The following is a 27,777-nucleotide window of genomic DNA, read 5'->3' as shown; positions in this document are numbered from 1 at the left end:
AAATAGTTCGACCTGGATAATCAAAAAATTCAAAGGAAGGTTAAAAATGATTCCGACATTTCTACGGTTGCTGCAAACTTTCATACTTAGCGCTCAAATGTCTAAATTTGGTGTTATCTAGTAAATCTGGTGTAGAATGTATATAAGAAAAGTTTGAAACTAGAAGTATGCAATAATCGTTGCGGTGAGAATAAGTTTGTATCACTCATTTCGAAAAGGCGGCTCAAGTAGCTGCTTTAGTCTTGGTACAGCGTTGCATTGTCAGTTTTTAAGAGTCTTTTTTGTTCTACACATTATTTTCCTGCCAAGAGGAAAGTGGGTATTTTTTTATAAAGTGACTAACATTGCTTTCGAAAAAAGCCATATTTTTTTTCTCGTCGTCTTTGTGCGTCAGTTTTATGATCAATTCCTCGGGGCAATTAAATTAATACATTATTGAACTCTCTACCAATCAGAGAGCGTGCAACTCATAGTATGATTACCATAACAAATGCTAGCTATGTTTTGAACCGATAACTTATATGCAATTCAATGTCTTTCATCTAGGTCCTTCCATCCCAGATCACTGCTATATTGGTTCCTGAATAAGGCATCAGTGAGGTACAAAGGACATGTAAAGATATGCTCGTCCTCTAAGTCAATCAAAACGGATCAGCTACAATCCTCCGTCGTAAGCCTCCATTATGCCAAAACACGTCTGAATGTGTCAAAACAGATCGTCGTCCAGTTAACATGAGAGTCGGAAATGTGTTTGACTATATCGGCTGGCTCCTCACAATCTCAACAGTAGCAAGCAACGGTTTTGTGATTGTTCTGGTGATTGTAATTCGCCGACTTCACTCCTCTGCCAATTGGTTCGTTCTTTCCCTAGCAGTGGCCGACTTTTTGGTTGGGTTTGCCATCTTCCCACCAGCATTCTTTTGTGATGAATCATGCAACCGCAGATTGGTCTCGGCCTTTTTTTGGTTCTCCCTTAATTCATCGGTCTCTAATCTCTGCATCTTGACTTGGGATCGATTCTTCGCCATCGTTCGGCCTTTGAAATACCATTCCTCTTTAACGATGAGACACACGAGACTGATTGTCATGACAGCATGGTTAATTGCCTTTGCATTATCACTCTCAAATTTTGTGGGATATTACGTTACAGATTCCCACACGGCATTATTAGTCCTGTTCCTCATCAGCATCCCTGTTTTTCAAATACTGTCCTGCACTTTTCTACTTTACGCGATCATTCGCATCCTTGTTGCGACGCGCGAGCAAACGCGCCGAGAAGCTGCCTTACATCTCGAACTCACGCACAGCAACCAAGCCGACCAATCAGTCACGGCTGCAACAGACGCCGCCCCGCTTCGCAGACACAAAAAGCCAAACTCAGCTCCTTTAATAATTGCTTTAGTCTTGCTCTCTTTGGGATGCTGTGTAACGGCGAATGGTTTGATTTTGTGCATTAATTTTTCGTGCAATATTCCTGAACTAGGAGGACATGTCCTCACTACTTTGTGGATTTTGAATTCTGCGTTCAATCCTTTTGTCTACGCTTGTTTGAAAAAGGACATAAAGAGGGAACTTACAAAGCTCATTCGAAGGCGAAAATAAGTCAGTGAAAGACTTCTCCATAATGCTGGTGATTTGCTATACCAAAAAAGGTTATACCGTATATAAGTTAGAAAGTACTGCGTATGTAACGTAAGTAACCGACGATCTCAATGGTAATGGAAAATAGAGGTATTTTGGTGAGATACGTGTCCCTTTACGTCCCGGCGTCAAAAGTATTTAATTGACTCACGTTTTCATCATGAAAGTGGAGAGAGTTTCTACTACGATAAGATTCGGTCCGTAGATAATAGATTGAACGGAGCGTGGGATGTTATATTTATTAACCGGTTCGACAAAGAAAAAACTTTTGTTTTTATGTTAATGTGCCGTTTGTTTTCCAGTATCTATAGGTGGGCGACGATGAGAAAGTAGACTTTAATAAGACGAATTTCAGCCATAATCAGACAGTTCTATGGGCTGCATGGTTCGATTCACTCTGTCTGATTTTTGAAGAGTTAACGAACAGGTGTTAACACTCTAAACATCGCCATTATAACAGTTATTCACGAAGATAGAATCTGAGGTTATTACTATTTACTCAATTGACGCGTCATCTGTCATTCTAAGACTTATCTTATTAAAATTTGTTAAGATCTTGTTTAAACAAACCATCATCACTAGTGTCGGTTTGTGCCATCTTGCGTCGCAAAGATAAAACTCTCCTTAACTAATGGTTCTAGAAGAGCTACAAATTGCCTCTCTTAAATAATTGTCAAGGTCAGGTCAAGGGAAGTCAAGAACACGAGTGGACTAATTGTATCCTTTGACAGAAAATCTCTCTTTTTTCTCGTGTTTTCTTTCTTTCTTTGCTTGTGTTCTTATCCAAAATCAATAAATTTGAAAACAAGTACCGACACATGTATTTGAATTAAATTTATTAAAATTCACTACGAACGAAATTTCCATAACTAAAAAATCAAGTGTCATCACATCAGAAAAAGATCAACAAATAATGAGATAGACGTCTAATTTTAGTAAATAATTTACACAGCGGTTTGATAGAGGTATTTATGCCTTTTGTAGTCTGATAAATAAATTTTCCATCTGTGTAGTATTTATAAGCATGGTAGATGTGCTGAGTATCCTTTAATCCTTGCCCATGTTATCAAAGTTTTATTTCTCATTACCGTCCTTGCTCTCTACATTTTCCGCCAACCCAATACTTTAAGTAATATTTTTGAGTATTTTGTTTTTGTCACTTGGTAAACCAAGAAGCCGGCGAGTTAGACATGAATTTTGAACTTGAAAGGGCCTTCTTTATCTTATGTATTGTGATTTTAATCGGTTTTGCTTTGCATAAAATCACAAAAAGCGCAACTATCAATAAATTAATTGCTATTTCAAGAGGTTATTACCATTTCGTTCTGGTGGGTGAATTTTCTCGCAAAGCGACGGAGCTTAAAACGAGTAAAATTTTTTTTCCCACTTCAGCCAATGCAACACACTGTTAGTATTAAAATGTATTTTTCAATTCCCAGACTAAAAACTTTAAACAAATCAGTTCGTTCCAAATCGTTAGTCGTTCTCTCTACGTGCGAAATGTCACCTATTGACTGATGATAATTGTCTTAGGCGAAGAGTCTGTTGTAGGCATTGATCGTCTTCGTCATATTTTTTGGCATCCTACTTCAAATACCATCTGACTTGAAGTTTAAAACAAAAAACTTCACTTGAAATCGCTACACGAAGAGCTTAAGGTCCTTCCAAACAATTTGGTGCTCACCTAAATTGTTTTCGGGACAATTCAGGGAGGAAAATGCTATGATCGAACGATGAATAAAAGAAATGAAAGCTAGTTTCATTTCCTATTGTTTTAATTTAACCAATTACGCAAAGTGGTCGGAAATCAGGCTCGGTGTTCTGCTAATAAAAATAATCTGTCGAATGAAAAATCTTCCGGGCTTTTGAAAGGCGGCATTTGAAATTTTTGTTGAACTGAGTATTTCTGAGCAAGTGAATAACAGCCGACTTTCGAAGTGGTACAAATACACAGTAAAACCATGATTTGTTATTCAGTTACGCAAGAGAGTCTCCGTTGTTATTAATGTTGACCAGTATTACATCTTTAGTGACGCATACTAGTTGCCGCATGATAAGAATGAGTATAACCTATAATTTGAAACTGCGTTAACGAAACATGCCTTTGATTAAAGCTTATGTCAAGGCCTTTGAGGTCACAATGACGGCTAAATAATATTCAACTCAGTCAGTTGCTCCTTTAGAGGCCTGAAGCATGATAAGGACTATGACCTAAATTTTTTTTAATAAATTCTTTAAATGAAGCGTGCCCCGACCGAACCCTATTATCGAAGCTTGCATCAGGCACTCGCTGTCGCGGCTAAGCAGCACCCATAACCTCCCTTGCTGCTCAGATACTCAGGTTAAAGTTCGGCATCGCTTCAGTCACAAATCGCCGTCGAGGCTCTAAAGCGCACGCGTAAGGGTAAGGTTTCACACTTGGTCTTCAAGAAGTAGTTGAAAAGTATATGAAAACCGTGTTAGAGGGATAAGAAATTTCCCATTTGAAATATGAGAAAATCTTATGGAGACTGAGCCTGAATTTTGCCAAAAAAACAGCCTGAGTAAACCCCCGGTTCCCATTTCATTGGTTGGGAAATGTCTGTTTTTGATAAAGCCGGCCTGCCGACGATGAATCAAGCACAATCTTTTGTCGCCTATACTCTTATTACACTGAAATAATCGGTTAAAAAAAAAAGAATCAAACCTTTCATTGAAACCTTCCAGCCTGCACCTCGTAGATTGAGTATGGTCTAATGAACTGCAGTTGGGTGAAGCTTTCGTTTGCAACCCCATTTCAGTTCCGAGATTTTAATTTCAAAATTTCAACCATAAAAATCCTGAAAAGGAAGGCGAAAATACCGCGATTTATTTTTTTTTGAGAGGGCACGGTAACGAATCTTGCAATCTGATTGGTTCTTTACCCGGTCAATATTTTCCTATATCTGCCCACCGGCCACGGTAACGCTTTCGTGAGTCGCCAAATACATCCCAACTTTCGTTGCCATTTTTGATAAACATTTCTCGTTTTTCCGGCTGGGCAGTATTTTTAAGAAAACACGTCGGTCACTACCTCAAGCCGATGAATAACTTATGAATCCTCTCTTTTCTCTCACTTAAATCACTTTGGTTGACAGAAAAATATTGGTTTCGGAATTAATTTGAATAAACAATAGTGTCATTATGTTGGTTGACAAGCGGCCTAAAACCCGTCTGCAATTAATTTTAATCGTTCACAAAAAGTACCTAGAAAGTTAAAATGTGAGGTATTTTCTTACAGTTAAACTGAACGATGGAACTTTCATTCCTTTAATACCTGAATTTTCTCAAGCAATTTGTTCGCAGTGAAAGAGCGAGCGAAGTTTTAATTTAAGTTCTACAACAAATATACGCTCTCGGTGAGTCTTTCCAAGTCCGTTCAATTTGAACATTTGTACCGTAAATTGCACAACAGAAACTGAAGGAATTTTTAATTTGAGAACAGGCCGCATTAAATCCCTTTGTGTCCCGTTGGAGTGTACCATTCGAATTTAGTTTTTGTGAAGGAAAGACCAGATTTACACACGCCATTGCAGCAAACAAACGAGCAAACTCTCACAACTTCAAAATAAAAAAATTGAATTTGCTCACAATTACTCTCCTCGCCGTTTACTTAATGAACAGAGGCAAATCTTCGTACATGAATGAATCGTCGATGAGAGTGAATAATACTTTCCGTTTGAGCACTAACTATTTTTTAATAAAACATTGTCGTGACAGTCCTTACCAACTAGTTCCGTTGTTTTTCAAATGTTCTTAGGTTTTTTTTTACTTACGCGCTCTCTAATTGACAGGTGTCAGATTGTGACAGATATTTGTTAAAATAATATTTCAAAGTTTGTTTGGAAGCCTTTTAAATTATCGTTACGGAAATGAAAATGTCTCGCTGAGGCATCTCTCTTGAATTTGCATCACCTCTATTTTAACTATCATTTACTCGCTCATAATCTGTTCAGTTTATGGAAATAACATATAAGTATTTATCTCTCTTTCGTAAGAAAAATTATAGGAGGGGCATTGGGGCCTATTAGAAACCGCAAAACCGTAGAAAAAAATCATCCAAAACCGAAAAACCGAAAAAAAATTCGATCAAAACCGCATGCAAAACTGTAAAAACCGATACATTTTCAGATCCTAGTTATTCAAACCCTGATCAATCCGACACAGTGGTAACAAGTGGAGCGTACAGAGTAAACTACACTAATTTCATCACAGTATTTGTGAATTCCATGGACTTGGCATTCTTATTTTCTAGTATCTGCTTAAATGATAGGCTTTATTTCCGCAGCTCTCTCGAGGACCTCAAGCGCGGTCTCTCCGGAGGAAATTCGCACAGAAGTCCTCTATAGGATTGCAATTTTGCAGTTGCAAAAAAGCTATAGCTCTGGAAGGTTCCATCGAAACCCCTAATCTAACATTTCCATTTGCGATTTAAGACCTGAAAGTTTGAAGATTCTATTGGAATGTTGAATCAATCAGTCACGTGTGGCCTGTAACTTGGTCACCAACTTCGAGGTGGCGTTGATAAAGAAACTCTAGCAATGTTCTGAGCTTAGCCATTGTTGTTTCTTGCTGCACTGTCTTACTGCTGTACCATATTCGTCATTCAAGACGCGTGAACCCCTACAGATGGTCAAAGTCTTGGGCATAATTCAAGACTCGTTAATCCCCTGGGGATTAGCCTAATAGCCGTGTCCTCCTCTCCCAAGGTGAAACAGAGGCGAGGTTCCCTCGCTCCCAATATTTCAATTGGTTTGTCCTCTCAATAACATTTGCGTTTAGCGGCTATTCGAGATCAGTGGAGGCGCGTAAATTGCCACTCAGATCGAAGAGAAACCGGAACCCAAATAGGTCAAATAGGAAAAACAGAAAACTGCATCGGATATCAAATCCGAAATCCCGCTGGTATTTTTTTCACGAAAACCGAAAACCAAATGATAAATAGCGGAAAATCCACAAACAGCAATGAACATTAAAACCGAAAAACCGAAGTTTTTTTGGCACAAAAACTGATCTAAAAAATAGCCAAAACCGCAAAACCGAAAATTCCAATGCCACCTTCATGTAGGGGTTCGTAGAAGTCGAAATTTTTTCAACATTTCAAGGCGTTATTGTACTCAGACAGAAAGTTTGCTATCTAGTTAGTTAATCCATTGTCTCTCGCAAAACGGCAAACTTCCTATGCAATGTACATAGAAAAAAAAGTTTCTCCGACCTGTGTTTGTTGTATTTAAACATACCGTGTAGCATAACTATAGGTTTGCGAATGATTGACGACTACGGTAACAGCGTTTCGCATTTGAAGTCCTCAACAACAGCTTCTTCTACTTGAGAAACTGGTTGATTAGCTAAAGCTATCATTTTTACCATGATAATTATTACGTATAATTCATGACAGCAGTCATGAATTATACAAAACCCCCCTTCAACAGCGAATATGTTTTGACTGGAGTTACCAATTTGAATAATTTGATTAAGCTACAATTCAATATTTTACTCGTAAGAGATTTACTCAGGATGCATTGGATGTAAAGTTCATTGCCACACGGGTAGTGGAAACATCAACTTCAACGCGAACAACCGCATGACGTAATTGTAGCAACTTAAAATTGCCCAAGAAGTCCCACATTATAACTTATGTTTCCGGACAATTGTTTTTAAGAAACAAAAGGTATTGTCTGACATTGCCGAGCAGGTCATCATACGTGTTTTACTTCTTGAAGATCAGTGATATGGAAAATGCCCTTATTTTTTTCGGCTGGTTCCTTTCAATCACAGCAGTTATAGGGAACAGTTCAGTGATCGTTCTGGTAGCCTTAAATCGTCGACTTCACTCCACTGCCAATTGGTTCGTCCTTTCTCTTGCAGTGGCCGACGCAATGCTCGGATTCACAGTGTTTCCACCGGCATTTTTTTGTACCGCAGAAAAGTGCAACTTTAAAATGGTCTCGGCATTTTTTTGGTTTTCCCTGCACTCATCGGTCTCGAATCTTTGCAACTTGACTTGGGATCGCTACATCGCCATCGTTCACCCTTTAAAATACAACACTTCATTTACAAAGCGACACCCTGGACTGGTAATTATGATAGCATGGTTGCTTGCTTTCACAATTTCGTCGTCAACTTTGGTGACACAGTACGTGACGAAATCCGACACAGCACTGAACATCCTATTTTTTATTACCGTCTCTGGGTTTCTTCTACTGTCCTGTGTGCTACTCTTTTATGCAGCTATTCGCATCATTATGGTAGCACACAAGCAAAAGCAGCAGGAAGTGATAATACAACTTCAACTGCGCTGCAACCAATTATTTACTGACGGAGAAGACAACGCACTGTGTCTCAGACGTAACAAGAAGAACTCAGCCCCTTTCATCGTTGCTGTAGTCTTTTTCTTCTTGGGATGCTACTTAGCGGTAAACGGTTTAATTTTATGCATCAATTTTTCCTGTAATGTTTCCGAAAGAGCTGGACAGGTGATAACTATTCTCCTTACCTTGAACTCTGTTGTGAATCCTTTCGTCTACGCTTGTTTAAAAAAGGATATCAAGAGAGAACTAGCAATACTCGTTCGCAAATGGAAAATTAAGTTAAATACTTCTACGTAGACCTTGGTATAATGGTAAACAATAAGAGTTCACTAGTTTTTCTCTTTTTGTTTTTTTAATACACGACAGAGCGTTAACATCAGTTCAATCTAATCTAAATTCTGAATTAAGCGACAATGCTTTGTAATGTAGATTTATGTAAATGCATTGAACATTTCAAATCACCAAGATTAAACTCTTGCGTTGCGATCAAAACACGAGAAAAAGAGACGAGTAAGAGAGCGTTCCTTTTTTTTAAGTTTTTCGTTTTTGTAGTCGAGGTCTGCATCGACATTTCCAAAATGAAGTATTAATATGCACAGCATTTGGCTTAGCGTTAAGTGTTCACATACATGTTTTCTTATGCAATTTAATATAGATGAAATTCAATGAATCAGAAAATTATATTCTTCATGGGATATTAACAATCACCACTGAGTTTTCAAAATGGAAGAGGAGATCTGTTCGAATTTGAACGGTTCTTTTAACAGGAGTTGTCTTGAACAATGCTTGTCTCACGACTTTGAAATGTGGAGTAGAATTTGAGCTTTGCCTATTTTATCACCTGGCAGGTGGCTTTCCACAATCATAATCAGTTTCGAAGGTTAAATGTAAATACATTTATTAACCGAGGTAGATCATTCATTGTTAAGTAGGTTAAATTGAACTAATTGTCGGCTGATGCAGACACACTATGGGAATAACTACAGAATACAGACAAAAGTATCTGAAAAGGAAAATATTTCATTAAATGGCTTAGGCTTGAGGCCGATATAACGCGCACTCTGATTGGCTCAGAGCGAGATAATAGTAATAATAATAGGCTTTATTTAGAGAGGGTAAAACACTTAACAGGAGCCCTAAGACACTGAAGACTCTGTGGCCCTCAAAACAGAGCTCAGAGCAGGGCATTATACATGCAGCGGTTATGCCCACGGGCGGATTAAGGATCGTGTAAATTAGAGGCAAAAAGTGTTTCGTGCCGCGGCGGTTCTTTTCGAGCGCATGAAGATGATGAAGGCTGATTAACAGCCAGAGGGAGTAGACTCGATTTAAAGTTTTAGAGAACAGCGAAGGTACAGTTTTAAATTACCTATGGATTAAGTTGAAAGGAACGAGGTTAACAAACAAGAAAACATTCAAGGTCACGTCTAAATACAGGGAACCGTAAAAATTCGTATTGAAAAGCTGGTAACATTTTAACGAAATTTTTCTCAAATAAATTATATTGAGACTGTTTTTGACCAATCAGATGATAACCTTGGAGGGCACACTGAAGAACAATCAAAGTTTGCAGTTTCGAATACAAAGCTTAGTGAAAAAAAAGTGAAAAATACCATCGGTAGATCTGTCATGAATTCTTGGAAGGAAACCACAAACAGCAAAGCGTAACAACTAGCGAAAGAAGGCCAGAGTGACGCAAGCTGTTTGTCCCATTTCCCTGTCTTTGATAGAAAACAGGGCATCCCTTTCGGTTTGCTTTCAAGTGGGATGAGTTACAAGATGATCATCGATTGAGTGTTTGAGAATATTCATTTAACCAAGCCACAGAAAGAAAGTGGTCGAAATCTAACAGAGTTCCGTTAAAAAATTAATTTGTTCAATGGCGTGGGGGAAAAAAAATAAGAATTCTCATAGTTTTCCTAAGGGTGAAAGGGTGGGACCTAATGAACAAGACGGAAATTTCAGCTGATATGTCTTATTTGGTGGAAAATATCTTTGTGTACTTCTTGCAACTCGTATATCAAGGGTCTAGCCAAGGAGGATCCTGGGGTGCCTGTGACCCCCTTAGTAAACCATTTTTTGTCGTATTAAGTAAAACACGGCATAGAGGTCGACATGAAAATCAGGTGAGTACCCTCTGTTTGACACAGTGTGACCCCCCCCCCTTTTGAAAAATCCTGGCTACGCCCCTGTATATGACAGTCTTGAGGTTATTTCCTCACTTTTCAAGAACATTTAATAACTTAAAGTTTTTTAAAAGCTGAGTCAAGTTTCATTTTAAGCTTATGTCAAGCTTCAGCTAGAACAATAAAACTTCCCTTCAGGAAAAATTCTTAAGTGGAAACTGATGGAAAATCAATTTTGTCGATAAATGATGTACTGTGAGTAACATAGAAATGAAAATATAACAGTACATTGTAAGTAATATTTCTGTAATTTTATTTTAAACAACCTTCATTTAATAGCTTGGATTCAAGTCAATAAAAATAGGTTGAGCACATAAAGTCCTGTCATTTTAGTAATTTTGCCATGAGAAATAACATGCAACAACAAATATCATCTTTTCGCTTTCTCACTAAGTGCCATTATGCAAGGAGAAACTGCTTCCATGCAAACAAAAGTTTCTCACATCCAAACATATGGAAGGTAGGCTTATGCTAAATTACAGAAGGGGTGTTTCTAGGCAACTTCCTGAACTGACAGTTGGAACGGAATGTGTAATTGCCACATACACATGTTAGGAGAATAAGACAGCCTATAAAACTTTGACCATACTTATTTCTGCTTTGCCTCAAGCTCTTCTTCAATAACAGCTTCATCCCATGGACCATGTATATTACTACAGAGATAAAATACAACAACAAGGAATTAGCCAACCAACTGACGCCAACAAGGTAGCAACTATTGAGTGAGGTTGAGCATGATATCATGAATTATCAAAACCAAGGTCTGAGTTATCTGCCAAAGCAGAAGGCTAAGGTAGATGACACAGATGCAAGGTTTTATAATACATGATATCATGTGAAAACCAAATTTAGTAATTGTTTTATAATCATAAATTTTTTCAACAATCTGCATGAGACACCTCTTTGAGTTTGCAAAGTTTGAGAAAACTACATTGATGTGGGGCTTGTAAACTAAGCAATCCAGCAAAAGCCTCCCCCCAACATTTTATCAAGTATCCCTGAAAGTTTGCTGGTACTTATCGATGGTCCTCCACAGAGAGAATCCCTCTCTGAGAGAAGTGCCTTGCCCAAGAACACCACCCACTGATCCAGCTTAGGCTTGACCTCAGACCTTCTGATCTGGAGTTTTGTGTACTGGCCATTAGGCCACAGCATATTAACCCTTTAACACCTAAGAGTGACTAGCATCTAATTTCTCCCTACAATATCACCTTTGAATCATACATCAAGGTCATGAGAATAAAGGAAATGATCAGTGACTAAAGAGGCTCTTGATTGTTAAACAAATTCTCCATGAAAGCACCTTAAGAAATGTATGGAGAACAGTATAGAGAATATGTATAATGATGTCAGGGTGTAAAGGGTTAAGCAACAATGGTTTCTTAGTTATTTTGAGCAGAAATCTGAAGAGAAGAGTCTTAAGTCAAACATCAATCATAGGATGTCCTCAACAAGACTGGAAAAAGATTAGATTATGAGGATCACAAGAATGATTTAACTCTATCAAAACAATATTCATAATCTTTCCACCTTTCCATCTGCTCATTTTAAGCTCATGGTGTCACCTGAAAATCACTGTCTATTGACAACAGCCAGTTAGTTACTAATTTCAATGTAACTCTGAGTCATCTTAACTTAGGATACAAGATTATAAAACCATTTGAATCTTAAAATCTATTCTAATTCTTAGATTTATATGCAAACATGCTTACTTTTTGAATCTCTGCAATTTAATTAACCAGAATGGACATACAAATGTTACAGCCAGGTGAACAAGAGCCAGCAACAATGCAAACAGTTGGGAAAGTGGCCATAGCATTGCTACAGCAATTAGAACCAGAGTCCAGGTCAAAACAACATGACTTGATGGTAGCTGCATCTAAAGAAGGTGCAAGAAAACAATTGGTACAAATAATGTTGGTACAAAATCTGTCACTTAGCAATTACCAAACTCTCATTCAAAATTTAAGGAGCTGCATTACAACTTGTATGACTTGAATATCTTCCCTAAATTTTCCAAGTTTTCTTTTTTGTAAAGGGTGTCAATCTTTTTTATGCTAACCATGCTCATTCATTTTGCTTCAATGGTGTTTTCTTATCCTAACAAACCAAGACAAGAATTGAAGGTTTTGTTTGATTTATACCTAGGTAGTTCTCTTTGGTGCCACAATATTCAAAGGTCATAAAATAGCAGATTTGAAATCACAAATTTTATAACCTTCTCATATTCAACATTTGCCAAAAGACTGTGTTTCTTGAAACCACTACCAAAAGGAAAGCAAATATAAGCTTACATGGTTACTAAATAATAATTAAAACAAAAAAATTATGACCTCATCAGTCATTTTCAAGGAGCCTTTTTCTAACTATCAGTGTCTTTTTCACTACAGGGTTATAAATAACACTGCGGCACATGATGTAGAACATCTACAAACAAATTACATTGTAGTACTGAATAACCTTTGGTTACCCTTTTTGACTTTTAATAAAAGGAAAACAACAAATCTTGAGTATATTCAGAACATGCCAAACTTTCCAAAAAACTGACAAAAGTTGCTGGAAAACATCCCAATAAACAAATAAAGGGCACTTTTCATATGCAAAACCAACAACATTAATTACTGACAAAAACAAATCAGCACCATGGTAAACAACACAAGGAGCCAATGAGGACTCAGAGAGAATATGGTAAAAGGCCCAAACTGTGCATGAAAAAATGTGAGTAATGAAGTTGTGATTGGTTAAAGCTTTGCCCCTGATTGGTTGAGATGGTTCCACAAGTTTTCTAAACCAATCACAGAGAGGTAAAAACAGAGTGCAGAGTCTCGCATTAATTTCAACACTTATTTGAACAATGCTCTATAATTTCACAAGACAAAAAATATGTGTACCTTAAGCTGTCTTCTCAGTGATGGAAACAAAGCAAACAATTGCATAGCAAAAGTGACAGTCCCAAAGACATGCCAGGAGGAGGGGAGACGTGATGCTAGACACACTGAAGCAAAGATGGAGGCATTTAGGGAGGCAGACCTTGAGACTCTGTCAAAAAATAATGAAACAACTTTCATGTATTAGCTGGAAAAAGATTCAATACCCATAGCTCAAGAGCTGCCATCCTAGCACTTGTACGGAAGTTAAAGAATCAATTACACCCAACAATTTTTTTTAAATTAGCTAACTGAAAAGAATATTCCCTTAACTAATGGTTCTAAGTTATGAATTAGACGACGGTCACATAGTTTCTATCACTTACATTGCAGCATGTGTTCCATAGTCATACAGAAGAAGGTTCATACCAAGCATGAAGGTCTGAATAAGAAAAACAGTACCATCAAAGTAGGGAACTGAGTGAACAATCTCCATAGAAAAATGCAACAAGAGCATCTGCTGAAAGAGCTATTATTTGAGATCAGATTTGGGGAGTGAGAACTCTCTAAAAATTTTCTCACTCCCACCATATGACTCAATATCTAGCACATTTGGTAATAGCACCTAAGGAGTATTTATTTTCAGGGTAAATTGAGTTTTACCACTGCTGACAACTAAATTCCTCTCTTGGGCTCTAATTTATGCAATTACTCATTGCAAATTTATTTTTTTGGATCGATTCATAACTTATCATTTACAAGTGTGATGTACTATGCTACTTGTGAAGGTGTAAGAAAGATGTAGGCAAACTACATGACTGAAAAATTCTAAAATACTAGTAAAATAAAGGAAGACTTGTGAACATTTGAGCCAAGGATGAAAGTGAAAGACAACTTGTATATTTTAAAATAGTTGTGGACATTTTTTTAGTCGTGATTCAGAATAATTTGACTGGTGGCCATTATAAAACTTAAAAAATAAAAAACAGATTGGATGCCACAGAGTAATCCACTTTTCACATTGTTTCTTTCATACAAATTCATTGTACAATGTAACCTACTTAGGCCAGTCCTTACCGTCATGGCATAAATGGTGTCTGTGCTAATAGTATCAGTTAAGGTTTTCAAAACTGGGGAAAGTACATACACAGAGCCAAGCACCACAACACAAATTCTAATGTCATCCATTCCTGCAAACATGAGCAACATTTTTTTGAGTACTACCAATACTCACACACTATCCTCCTAATAACAGATGGTTCACAAATCAGTTTCTCTTTCTTCTAGCACTATCTTGAACTACAAGATATCATGTGCAGAACTGGGGGACCTGACTGAATTCTTATTATTCATAGAAAATTGGCTGATTACCACCTACTGTTTCTATGGCATGAACTGATGGAGAGCATGCATATGGATGAGGCCAGACCATTATAAACAACCTCTAGTCATTTCCCCCTCTCCCCCCCCCCTCCCAAGTTGGTCTATACCTTCTCATCATTTGGTTTTATCAACTAAGTTGATAAAAAAATTGGCCACCCTAATTAGTTTCTAAACCTCTTTACGGTGGTCAATTAACATTATCACCTCAATTAATAAAATCAAATTATCTTGTAATATCTTAACTGACGTAGCACTAAAGTTTCCTTGGAAACTTACCCTCTTTATACTTATCTATGGTCTGAATGGGTAAGAGAGGGTTAACTGAACCTGTTGATTCATTGTTCAGCTTTATAACCACTCTCCCAAACTGAAAAGAAAAGCTGATGGAAGCACTAAATCATGTTTATTTCCAGTATGCTTTTAAAAAAATCTTACTAGTTCTGTTTGATTCAGATCTTAATGCTCCTCCATCCAAAAGATCAAAAAGAATATATCCAGCCAGCGTTAACAGAGAGGAAGCCACAAACAGCAAAGAGGGTGACAAGTAACCAAAGTCCATGTACACAAAAGCTGATACAAATACACAAACACTGAAAATAGAAAAATAAATAATATGTATATGGTAGTACCATTATTCTAAAGAATTCAGAGAAAACAAATTTCATTAAATCTTAGTTTGTGACTATTGACTCAAGAAAGATTTAGGATAATCAAAAATTTTAGTGCATAAGTTTTGAAGGATACAGCATTACTATTGACAACTGTTAAAGGTTTTCCTGTTTTTTGGGTTTTTTCCCCCCTGGCATATGATTTCTTGTGGATTTAGGAAGCATAATAAGATAATCATCAAAACCCTCTCTGAAGGTGGCAAAGGGTTTCTATTTTTAAAACTTACAATTAAGCCCAAAATTAATATGTGATGTGTGAATTTACAGAAAAGCAAGGTAGGGTGAGATTTGAAGTTCTCCATCTTTAATTGGTGATGTGTGAAATGCCATTCATATTACAAGTTGTGCGTGACTTTTTTCTTAAATTGGTGCATGGAATAGGTCAGAACCACTGCTAGCATGATGATCTTACTTGGATTGTCTTAGCTGTCAAGACACAAACAGCCAGACATCAGTACATCAGCCCTCCAAAAAAATGTAACTTTTACTCCTCTAACCTGCTTAGCTGTTGAGAAACTGCTCCAGACTCTGAAACCACTGACCAGAACTGGTAGGTTCTTGTATTTACTAAAAGTTTATCAGAAATTTACCTTTAACTTTCATTTGCTTTTCATGTCGGTCAAATCTATATCTGTTGTGGGTCAACATATCCTAAGCTACTCTTTTTCTGTCGTCTTCAGGCTTTGTAAAATCTGATATGACATTTACATTTCAAAAAAATAATTGAAACCATGATAAATTGAACCACAACGTGATCAACTAGCTACACCGCACATTCGTAAATCCCATTTAAACTCGTACTTGCAGATATCTCATAGGTTGCCCGATAATTTGTTTTCAAATTAAGCATGCATAGGCTTCAAATCATTCCAAAAATATATTCAAATTCTTGAGAAGGAACCAAATAACATATCACTTGCCAACATTCTCATAAACTTCAATATTTGACGGCTGCTCAGTGTGGAATCTCTTTACAACCGAATGGGGCACATGCAGCACACCAATACAGAGCATCGCAAAATCGGTACACTAGAGATAGCAATTTGATATAAATCCTCATCCATAAAGTGCTGTACTCACGATTTTTCCTCATTTCATCAAGAAACGACTTGTCTACATAATTATCCGGAACACCTTGGTCTTCATATAACACTTTTCTCCATGGCTTCCTCCTTTTCATCTGAACTGGAAGGAAGTCGTTATCCTTCCCAGAATCATTAATCATGGTTTGCAGGAACAAAGCACACTGCATATTTCATGCGTCACCTCAAAGAGAAGAAATAAATTAGACTTATTGTGGGGTTCTACCTATGCCATATGTCCGCCATGTTGGATTTAGCATATATTTTGGTACACTATATGATAGTTATTTAATATAGAGTTTGTCTGTTATTCGCAGGCTCACAAATTCCCTCATCGTTGCCCAACCACCCCAATCTCGTCGTCTTTCGTTGATTATCTGGCAAACTCTGGGTCAAAGAGATGACGGAGCTCGAAGTGTTTTGGTATTGTGAATAGGCTTCTTCTTCTGTGATTTACATGTCATATATGTAGGAAATATTTGGTTTCGGAAAGAAGTCATTTCGTAATTGATAACTAAAGAAGACTCTCTGTGCTTCCGCTTTTGCCTTCTAAAATGGAAGAGGAACACAGAAAGATCCTTCGAAAGCATCGACAAGTGCTTGTAAGGGACCTAGAACCTCTGAAGCTGTTAAACAGACTTGACGTTCTTGGTGATGATGATCGGGAGCTGGTGAAAGCAAAGAAAACACGATCAGAACAGGCTGAAGAATTACTCGACATGCTTCCCAGAAAGGGAGATGATGCTTTTCAGAACTTTATCACAGCTCTGTACAATGGTAGCCAGAGATTCCTCGCGGAGCCTCTCATAAGGGCTTCAGGAATGGACGAGTCAAGTTTTTTGAAAGGTAAGGTTGTTTTTGTTTGTTCACCGACAAAAGTATGGTTTGCAAGTAAGAAGTATGGATAACAACATCGTTCACGTTTACTCCTCATCTGTATTTCCCTATGTCCATACAAACTCCCAAAACTGATCAACACGTAAGTTCTCTTCGTGATTTCAAAACATTATTCTGCCAATAGGTGAGGGAAATCGAAAAGATTATCTTCAAGAGGGTGTAATACCAACTTTTTCTACTCAGAAAAAAAAATGTGACAGTTAGAGAGGGGAATTGGTAATCAGATCTGTAGATTTAAAGGTCATAGACTGATACTGAAAACTTCTTTGATGTGGAGAAATTCTTGCTCACTTACCCTACTGGTTCACACAATAAAATCCAAGGAACTGTACAACAGACCCAATGTTTGTCTTTCTCTGTACCCACTTCCTTTTGCTGACCCATGCACATTCTTCCATATTGGTGTTAGTTGTTTTTCGTTCTTCTAAGTGTGCAAAAGAAAATGATAAACTATGTAGGAAAGAAGGCATGCCTGCATGTTGGCAAGAAAAAAGATGTGCCTGTTTTACAGCAGCAGATAACCAAATGTTACAAGTTCATGTATGTGATAGTGTATTCTGATTGCCCAGGTGATTGTTGTCCTGAGAAGGACTGTTGTGGGTAGTAGTGACTGATGTTTTGACGATCTGAGTGGAAGTTGTTATAAGAGTCAAGTGAATAGATGATGTCAGTTAAATGTATTAAGTTCAATTCGTGTAAACTGATTGGTCAGTGTAGCCACAATGTTATTGGATGTGAGACTCAAGTGTTGTGAGTCAGTTGTGAGTGGTCAGTTTTGATCCATTGGTAAAGTTTGGTCTTTCTGTTTAGATTGTTTGTGATGCTAAGGACTATAATCTCCCAATTGACCAGACTACACTATTACATGTTACCCCTGGGTTCAAACCATTTACTGAAGTAAATATATGTTAACTAACAGTACATGTATTTATTAAATACCCAAATAAGTACTTCTGTTATTTAAACAGAGGTATATAAGTGCTTGGCATGGTCAAAAATTTGGTAAGACCCAGTTGTATAATTCACAAAACAACTTTCTGTAACTGTAGGTCTATGAGTGTTGCATAGGAGTCAATAGTCCCACACAACACAGGCTTTTTTTACTGATGCATATATACGATTTTCTGTAACACAATGAATGTAATTGAGGAAGGCTTCTATCAGTAATTGCATTCACATGTGTGTGAGGAAAAAACAGGAAAAGTAGGATTCATATATGAAGATATTATCTCCTTTCTATCCGCTAATATTTAGTATAGCTACCTTGGCAGAGATTGCATGAAAAATTTTTGTTTTGTTCAGATGAGGTTGGTATGACAGAAGAACACAAGAGAGTGCTTCGCACAAGTTCAGATCAATTTTCTTCCATGGATATAAAAAAGTTGCTACCTTATCTAACCAAAGTGCTTGATGAGTATGACAAACAAGAACTGCAAAGTGATCAAAAGTCAAACTGCACCAAAATGGATCAACTGCTGACTGAAATACTTCCAAAAAAGGGTCCTGAAGCATTTAGTTATTTTGTGAAAGCACTAGAGATCTTTGATTCACCATTGGCTAAAAAAATACAGGAATCTGGAAGAGAAGGTTCTGTATATGTAACACTATTTTCAGCATCTTTTATAACATGTGAACCACATGATGTTCTTGATGATTCATAACAGATGTTACTTGTCAGTTTGGAATGGTCGTGTTGTGAACCTCGTAGAAAACATTTGAATTATTTCATTTGGTTTTAAGGGTCACATTAATTATCAGTAATTGTGATTGAAAGGATGTGATTCATTTTATTCACTTTATTTATTAGATGCCCAGATCCAAGGCATTTCAGAAAAGTAGAACATAGATCACAAGTTTAAATGGCCCCTAACTTCAAAATTCACCTATTTGTGGATATTTTCAAGAACTGTGCCTCTCTTCTTACAACACTCTTTTGCATTATTTTATAAGTATTCTTTTATATGCACAGTCTAACATTAAGCAATTGTCAAGGTGCTTCTTGCATTTATCTCTTGAGCAATCAGTCAGTGAATTATATACTAATTTTTTCTTAATATGTGTAGGATCTCCTAATGATGACAAATCATCCACACATATTGGTTCCATACAAGAAACCTCTGTTTACTCATTAAAATCGGAAGTCCAAGATATTTTAGATGAGCAACCCGAGGTGTTTGGAAAATTCTGTAAAGAAATGGACAAAGAAATTTTTGGGAATGGATGGAAAAGGTTGGCTTATTTTTCAGAATTTCATGTGAACAAATTTTACACTGTAGTGTTATTAGTACAAAAATTTTGAATTATGTAGTTTGATCTTCAATGAAACTCCTCAATTCAGGAGTTTAAACTGGTATCAAGGAGCTATTAGAGAATATGACAAAATGCCTAAGGTAGCCTGTAATATAATCAACCTTGGTAAAATCAAGGGGAGTAGCATTAGTCTTATGTGCTTAACCTACAGAAACTGCAAAAGATTTCTGTGGTATGAGCAATTTGGCTTGTTTCCTGTGATATAGCACCTCTTCACCTCGGCCCATTGTCCTTTTATTTCAGACTTTTCAAAGAACTTGGCTTGCCAGCTGAGGGAGAATCTTTTGTGGAAAAAGAACCTGGAAGTCATACACTCAATGTTATCAAGGGCTGGATTTCTTATGATGGAAGTAGGGCTACTGTTCAGACTCTCCTTGATGCTGTAAATCGTTCTCAGCGCAAAGATTGTGTACGCTACATTCTGAAACCTCTTAACCTTGGCCAGGACAATGTTGATAGCCCTGTCAATGATATGACAAAGAAATTTGAGAGTTTAAGTGAGTGAAATAAAATATACTATTAATTGCCTTAACCCTTCAATTCCCAGAAGTTATTAACATGTAACTTCTCTGTGCAGTATGCAACTTTGCCAATACTGGCATCTGAATGAATGCTTGGATTGGTCAACCTAATACCAGGTCCCTCAGGAGGCAAGTTTCTTGTGCTGCCTCAATCTCTGTGTAGTAGTTAAAGGTTCAAATCACAATTCACATGACTGTCTATCAAAGTACCAAATCTATTTATACTACATGCCTCAATCTTGTTGTCTACCCATAGCTAGGTGTATGTATGTAAATGGTGCATCTCATCCCTAGTAAGTGTTTCTTCCTTCTGACTAATTTTCATGTTGTAAGCCATTTAATAAGCTCCTCTTTTGGATGTTATTGAAGTGAAACAACAAACACTAAAGCAAAAGGCAAGGCTAGCATGCCAAGTTCCACTCCTTTTTTCTTTCATCATTGCTCATCATTTCTTTTCATGCTAATCCAGAAAAGGGGCTGGGGCTGTAATCCAGAAAAGGGGCTGGTTACTTGATTGTCACCCATTATCACCTTGAGGATAACGTGTTCTAATAGTTTTGGACAAGGATTTGCATAGCTCACATTGAATCAAATTAGGGATGCTATTAGGAGTAGTTTGCTCAGATACCATATTAGATTAAGGTAGAAGAAGACATTAATTAACCCTTTCACTCCCATGAATGACCAACACAGAATTTCTCCTTACAATATCAAAACTATATCAACCAGATAAGTAATGAGAATAAAGAAAAATATCAATTCGGGGATAATTAGCTGATCCAATACTAAATTCTCTGAACTAACATCATAAGAATAATGTGGTTGACAGTGAGGAGAATGACAAATTCGATCTGGGAGTGAAAGGGTTAAGGAGATAAGCACAAAAAGTTGAGCACATGCTCACTTTACCCATCCTCCTTCTTTCATTCTGCCTGTCAGCCATCAGTTTGGTCTGAATTTATTTCACACCCCAACCTGTGTTTGCTTTTTGTATTAAAGATGGCTACTGTATATGTAATAAGAGAATACTTATACTTTGCCATTGCTAACCAAAAGGTACACCTGCATTGTACATGTAGGTTATGATTTTTGGCTCATGTACATACCAATATCAATTTAACAACTGAATCACCAAGTGGAGGTTAGGTGCCTAAGACATCTGGGAATAGAATAGAATAGTTTAATATTTAATGTTGAAGATGTGGGAAGTGTTTGCCAGAGGCTCATGTTAAAAAAAACGCTCGACAAACTAAAAATACATAACAAGATCAAATGTGAAAAAAAATTTGAGGAGCTTGACTATTGGCAGCCAGCTCCTAGATGGAGTGTGCTCCCATGGTTGGAAAATCCTGATAACCCAGCCATGAGCCCCCACGCAGGAAAGGGAAACAGGCACCCATCAGACTGAATAAACAGAGGAAAGAGGGAGGGAAGGGGTGGGGGAAACTGCGTGGACGATGAGCTGCCACTCCGAACAGCACTGAAAGTTCACGCCCAAAGCACACGCAAGAATGCCTCGAATGAAAAGCACATGGAATTCCGACACGTGCATATACTAAACCGCTGACTACTAGAGAATGCTGAGGCTCTTTGTTGTTAACTCTGTGAAATTGCATTGAACTGCATTTAATATTGTTTTCAGGTCCGAGAGAAGTTAAATGTTTTGGAGACCTAACCCTCGCTGAAGCAACTAGTATCACAGATAAGCTGGGACAGCTTGCAATAAACCTGTTGAGGAGTGAACTTGAAAAAGTGCCTGGGCAAAACAAAACGAAGCTACCAGAAATGATGCTAGAAAGCAAAAATTACTCCATTCGTAGATACACAAACCTGATTACAGATGGTGAAAGACCAAGTGTGATAAAGACATTTAGGCACGTCTTGCCTGCTCATAAGGGAGTCATTGGTGAGTTTTGCAGTAATGATGTTGATTTAGCCCTGCATGAGTATAAAGCTATAGGTTTTGGTTTATCATAAAACATGGTGGGGAGGTCATATTTTATTTCCTGAGCTGGTCATTATGCTGTGCTTGACATACTTTACTTTGGGGGAGGGTAGGTGAGGGGGCTCACTTGTAAAGTATAATCAACCTGTCCAGTCGGAGTAATAAAGTTGTACTATTCGTTGTATGCTACAGGAGTTAGGATTAGCTCGAGTTCTGATAGACCAGTCGGCTTGTTATACACTAAGGCGCAGGTTGGGTGTTGTACATATGCATGTGTACAGTGGTGCGAAGTAAGGCGTAGGGTAGTAAAACGTGCGTACAGCGTGCTTGGCAGTGGATAGCCAACAAGTATTTTATCTCTGCTCTTAGGAAAAGCTTTGCAGTTCCTTTCATAACAATAAACAATGTGTTGTTGTTACTTTGATAGGTCCACTGCTGTCACCCCATACGTTTGTAAGAGAGATACGCTACTCCCATCGAAGAGACCTGACCAGAAACTTGTGTGGTATGTTCCATCTCAATCTGCCTATCAATTAAAATTCAGAAAAGCTAGAATTACTTTTAACTGTATGAAACGCCAACAGTACGGCTTACTCCCACATAGTAGGCGCTTTCGTGAAAAGACTAAGAATAAGCTTGAGTAACATTAAATGTTTTAGAGAAAGATGTTTTTTTCGTCTTGTCACGTCTTCTTCATGAACGAATGATTAGTGAAAAATAAAGCAGCTACTGCACCAATCACATTTGAGGAAACTGTAATGGTTATGATTAATTGAGTAGAACAGATCACCAAGAGATGGGAAAAGAAGAGTAAGACTTTTGTTACGTCGATGTAAAAACTTCCAGGATGCTAAAAAGAGATACAAAATTGTGGCATCCCTTTTCACAATTTTCGTTAACTTATGGTCAGCTACAGTGCAATCTTAAAACTCAGGCAGTGGCTAAGACAATAATTATATTGTGTATTGTTTCCGATGCATACTTCTCATTCAATATTGACCAAAAAGATGCCAGACGTTCAAATGTCATGATGAGTTTAATTCCCAGATCTATGTCTGTGTGGAGCCACCCTTTCTTACTGTGTGCAAGCTGTCTGATCTATGAAGAATCATTTATCCACGAGCCAATTTGCCTGATTTGTTTGTCTGTTTGTTTGTTTTGAATTGTTGTCGTTCTCGTTCTTGATGATTGACTGTTCCAAGGATGGTTGCGTTAGGGATAGTGTAATGTTTAGATTGGCGAAAATCCAACCTTGTTCATTTTTCATTGGGATTTTCAGCGAACGACAATTGGAAAGCTTTAGCAGAGAAACTTGGTTTGGACAACACCACCATCCAATACCTTGACAACAGAAGAATAGAAAATCCAGCTGATGAAGTCTTAAGAAATTGGGAGGTCAAGGCTCATAGCACAGTAGGGAAACTGTATGATATTCTGGTTGAACTAGATTACCCAATCATAGCTGATTATTTGTAAAGAGCAACTGTTTTTTAGGGAACTGTTTTTTAGTAACGGAAATAATGCGTTTTTCGATAAAGTGTAAATCATAACAACTTATAAGTGGACGATCAAAAGTCCACGTGGAACTGTCCGAAGCCCTACAAAACGTGGGTGAGTCATTCGTGACTCTTTTAACTTTTGCTTATGATCGATTGAGACAGCGGCGCAAGTTTGCTATACCTATGACTTTCCCTAATTGTGGACGTCTCACTGACACGTGGAAGTTAAATGTTTCGTTCCCTTCTTCCTATTGTGCTTTTTTTAGCATTACGTTTAAACAGAGGAGTCAAAGTGTGCGATAGATAGCTGGGGAAGACGTATGATCGCTATGTGAGGCTCAAAAACGCCTTTGCCTCAGGTTGCTTTTTTTCTCTTTTTTTTTTTTTTTTTGGTAAAATTTAATTTGCCTGGTTTTAAACAAAGTATACCTTCGGTCGCGGTTTGAAGTCATGAAGTTACTTACTAAAGTAACATCGTAAGGATATTACAATCTTTAGCATTGCGTCGAAGACTTTCAAGAAGTTTAGTGACATATTTTTTGTGTGTTTGAACAGGCTTAGAGTGGACAAATTTTCTTGTAACAAAACTGAGTAAAATAACTTTAATTCGATTAAAAGAAGTAGAAAAAATTAATTCCTAAGAAATGCAGATGTTGCTGTCGTTAGGGCAATAGATTAAATGGTTACAAGATGTAGAAAACTATTAAATTATCCAAATTTTTACACAGTGGTGTTAAGCAAAGAAACTCACTCCACCAGTTCAGATATCATGCTCTTAGTGGTCGTTGTAAGATGCTTGAATCAGCTGGGAGAATAATATGGAGAAAACTCCGTATCAACTTTAGGTTTATCCGTTAAAGAACAAATCGTGGTATACTGATCTTTTATTAAAAAACAGTCGCCATCGGACACTTTATCACTTGGAGTCTTCTCTAAGAATTCCCATGGAGGAGAGGAAACTTTGTAATTTCATTTCATTTGAACAGTTTTATACCGTGAATATGAAAGCGATCTTCGCAGTAATGAACACCACTTGAGGAGTAGTGAAAATAGGGCCTAAAAAAAAATTCAGGCCTGTACGGGATTTCAACCCATGACCTCTGCAATACCGGTGCTGTGCAGTTTTAATGCAATTGAACGTTAGGTTGTGGTGGTAGAGCGACGCAGCTGACGCCGGTTGAGTCATATAAATATTTGTCACGTAGATTGTAGGTTTTTCAGATTATGTATTATGCACAGTCAATGTTTATTGATTTGATTACATGATTTGGTTTCCCTTTTTTTTTTAATGATTGAATATATGAAAACACTAGAAATACTACATGTTGTCGTAACCTAGAAAAATAGAAGTTAAAAAGAACCCTAATCCTAACCTGTTTGACAATTTAACAGCCAGGTAGCTTGGAGTTAATGCAATCGATGAATAAAATTTATAATTCATCTTTTGGAAGGCTTGTAAACTGATTGTATGTAACAACGTAATCAGCTTGAAGAGGAAGGCAGACGTAATTAAATAAAGCAAAGTACAGTGTGCTACATTTGTACCTTAAGATGACCAAACGGTTACTATGATGCTGCTTCAACTAAATTTTTGGCGTAAGCTCCAGCCGGTACACTCTTGCTCAAAAGAATTTCCCGTATGCTCTTTAAAAACCTTTCTCCACTTTGGAGTAGAAACGAGTTAACTGTTGAATTTAGCGCGCTCGCGCGGGGACGTCAGGCGCTGTCAGTGTGCCTATTAAGTGACTGTTACGTAATTGAAACAAGTGGATTTACGAGTTCAACTTTGTGAGGTAAGCTAGAAGACTCTTGGTGAATTTTAACTTTTTTAAGAAGAAAAAAATGGGCTTACTCAATAGACCTCCTAAAATTTGACAGGAAAGATAGATTCTAACATGGAAATGGAATGGTCCTGAAAATGCAGACCTTCTGGAAAGAGAATTTTTCGTAGTATAAGCGCACATGGCAAAGGGTAAAAGCAAGGTTGACTCGTGCGACTTTGCTCATCAAAATATCTTCCTTGGCTTGCATAGATGTCCTTTTCGTTCCCCTCAGGCCAAGCAGTAGAAGCGTGTAGGCATAAGGGAGAAGAAGGAGCTAAAGAGAGAAAAGCGCTAGTGGTGCAAAGGCAATTTCTTTGCTCCCTTTCGCCCTATATTTTCACGGAACCTACTTCTGAGCCCGCACTTCACTTGGCTAAGGGGAAACGCAAAAAGACTTCTACCCAGGTTAGCTCTGTCGTAATGGTGCAAATTCAGTTTAAACCTACCCGAAACTAGTAAATTCTGCAGTTTTAGTATGATTATAGAATAAGATGTAGGTTTAACAACTTCCCCTGCATAGACGAATATTTAAAGTCTTTCTTTTCATAAGCGACATATGAACCTCACCACTGGAATTGCAAGTAAGCGCAATTCTGCATAGGATCCTTTTTTATTTGAAATCTGTTTTGACGAGTAATGCTTAGGGAAATATACAGCTGTTTTATGAATTCAAGGAAGTTGTTTCACCTACATTAGTAACTTAAAAGTTTGTATGTTGGGTAAGAAAAAAAAAAGCCGTTTGCTGACGAACTTTTCTAGAGTAATTTAGTACTATCAACTGAGTTGATAACGTAAATTGGCAACCGTAAAGAGTTTAAAAGCTGACGTTTCGAGCGTTAGCCCTTCTTCAGAGCGATTGACAAAAAGCTAACGCTCTGACGAATATCCAAACCATAGAATTAAAGAGAAACTAAAGAGATCGAATTAAGTGGCTAATATACGTTATCAACTCGGTTGATAATACTAAATTACCCTGTTATACTCTCCCACCGACGCAGCACTACAGTTTCTTCGGAAACTTACCCCCTTTATCTAGGAACTTTTCTAGCCTGTTACCGAGAGTTGGTTTCTTTATAATGATTTTGTTGTTGTTGTGTTCTCTTCCCTAGTTTTTTGTCGCCATGGTTTGGATCGAGCGTATGGAACAGGTGTTTCCAAGCTTAAGGCTGAAGAGTAATGTTCGACAAACGATTCAATACGCATCCAGTCTGAAAGCAGACTGTCAAGCAATGCCTGTGATCAGGCAAGCTCAACATTTTCTTGAGAACCATCCTTTTATGTGCCTATTTTTGGTCATCTTGGTCGTTCTTGGTTTTTTGCCTTTTCTGGTTTTCTTAGCCTTTGTATTAGGCTCGTTTCTTTCCATATCGTTCTGCGCACTTCTAGTTTTCGGGGGAACCGTCACTGTAGCGTCATTCTCCTTACTCGTCATTCTATCCCCTGTGATGTTGAGTGGAGGCGTGTTGGCAGTCTTCTTATACCTCACATTTTGCTTTGTTACGAGGGTGCAGAAAATCATCCAACGAACCGCCAGGAATTGCACACTTTTCAATAAGTCTCGACGATCAAGTAATCGACGCATGCGTCAAGAAACCGCCCAATTCCGTGTATTCTAAGAGGAAGCAGCGATATTCCTGGTTTCAAAGGAACTGAACGAGGCTCTTTTTTTCTTTGTTGTTAGGCCTTTAATTTGAACACAAGGGCTCAAGTAGCTGTCCTGTTTGTTTGGCATCAGTTACTAGCTTTAGGAAGTTTACTTTTGTAAATAGATTTGTTTCATATCATTTGTAGACACTCCCTAACCCTTTGAGACCAATCGATAATTTCCCTCCCCCCCTCTCTCTCTCTCTCTCGAGGTTACCAGGGTATCCACTTTTACTGCCAGTGAAAGGCAATGAAAGGCCCGACTCCCGAGGAAAATATAACAAAGTCAATTCCTCTTTTAATTTTTTTCTCCTTAAATTTTTAAAATTATACAATGAATTAAAATAATATCTTGTTCTCGTTTGTAAATTTCTGATTTCCTGTTAAGTAAAAATTCAAGTCCAGTCTGCAAAATGAGTTCGCAAACAAGTGACAGTTAAACTCATTACCTACTTAATCCCCACCCCGCGTAGAGGGGCATCGGGAATGCAATGGATAAAATTGCCTCAACTACCGGGGAACGAAAACAAACCACTGGCAGGTCGTTATTTTCATTTACTCTGACGAAGGGCTATCACTCGAAACGTCAGCTTTGAAAATCTTTATGGCCGGCAATTTACGTTATCAACTCAGTTGATATACCAAATTACCCTGTTACGCTCTCCCACCGACGCAGCACCACAGTTTCTTTAAAAAGTTACTCCCGTTATTTTCAGAACGTGTCGCTATTTCTAGATATAAATAGGGGGGAAAATATACCAGGAGGGCCCCGGTAACCCCTTTGGTATTGTCCATGTTGGAGCTGCATCGCACAGTGTTGTGACAAAGATTTTGAAGGGACGTTATTCAGTCAGTCTGGCCAGTTTTAACCCGCTTTAATTTTATGCCACTTATGACGCTAAAAAAATAACCGCCTGCAAAGTCTTAAGGTGGGCCTCTTTTATGCTCTTTCCAGAAGCTGTGATCCAATTTTATGCGGTAA

At 37.7% G+C, this 27,777-nt stretch overlaps 4 protein-coding genes across 5 annotated transcripts; 3 read left to right on the top strand and 1 right to left on the bottom strand.

Annotated features, from left to right (window-relative positions):
• Positions 1 to 316: 316 nt before the first annotated feature.
• LOC136280500 (octopamine receptor beta-2R-like) lies at positions 317 to 2,594 on the top strand. The gene has a single exon (XM_066165800.1). The coding sequence runs from the start codon at positions 733 to 735 to the stop codon at positions 1,600 to 1,602; it is 870 nt and encodes a 289-aa protein (XP_066021897.1). The 5' UTR covers positions 317 to 732; the 3' UTR covers positions 1,603 to 2,594.
• Positions 2,595 to 7,220: 4,626 nt separating this feature from the next.
• LOC136280482 (trace amine-associated receptor 8a-like) lies at positions 7,221 to 9,794 on the top strand. Its single transcript, XM_066165749.1, has one exon. It carries the CDS (start codon positions 7,392 to 7,394, stop codon positions 8,265 to 8,267), a length of 876 nt encoding a protein of 291 aa, XP_066021846.1. The 5' UTR covers positions 7,221 to 7,391; the 3' UTR covers positions 8,268 to 9,794.
• A 612-nt stretch (positions 9,795 to 10,406) lies between these two features.
• LOC131796013 (phosphatidylinositol N-acetylglucosaminyltransferase subunit C) lies at positions 10,407 to 16,406 on the bottom strand. Its single transcript, XM_059113659.2, has 8 exons — positions 16,155 to 16,406; positions 15,572 to 15,641; positions 14,842 to 14,996; positions 14,101 to 14,213; positions 13,410 to 13,465; positions 13,048 to 13,195; positions 11,869 to 12,035; positions 10,407 to 10,809 (listed from the first exon to the last, which is right to left on the bottom strand). Exons 1-8 carry the CDS (start codon positions 16,324 to 16,326, stop codon positions 10,746 to 10,748), a joined length of 945 nt encoding a protein of 314 aa, XP_058969642.2. The 5' UTR covers positions 16,327 to 16,406; the 3' UTR covers positions 10,407 to 10,745.
• A 95-nt stretch (positions 16,407 to 16,501) lies between these two features.
• On the top strand, positions 16,502 to 24,883 carry LOC131796025 (uncharacterized). 2 transcript variants are annotated; one of them, XM_059113676.2, is made up of 7 exons: positions 16,502 to 17,002; positions 18,356 to 18,640; positions 19,117 to 19,282; positions 19,607 to 19,860; positions 21,527 to 21,790; positions 22,257 to 22,334; positions 23,109 to 24,883. In XM_059113676.2, the coding sequence occupies exons 1-7, from the start codon at positions 16,711 to 16,713 to the stop codon at positions 23,303 to 23,305; spliced, it is 1,536 nt and encodes a 511-aa protein (XP_058969659.2). In that variant the 5' UTR covers positions 16,502 to 16,710; the 3' UTR covers positions 23,306 to 24,883. The 2 variants fall into 2 exon arrangements, with proteins under 2 accessions (XP_058969659.2, XP_058969660.2); XM_059113677.2 differs by lacking the exon at positions 18,356 to 18,640.
• The last annotated feature ends 2,894 nt before the right edge of the window (positions 24,884 to 27,777 follow it).

This window comes from Pocillopora verrucosa, chromosome 4 (genome assembly GCF_036669915.1).
Source record: "Pocillopora verrucosa isolate sample1 chromosome 4, ASM3666991v2, whole genome shotgun sequence".
NCBI lineage: Eukaryota > Metazoa > Cnidaria > Anthozoa > Scleractinia > Pocilloporidae > Pocillopora > Pocillopora verrucosa.
This window is presented reverse-complemented; position numbering and strand designations above follow the sequence as displayed.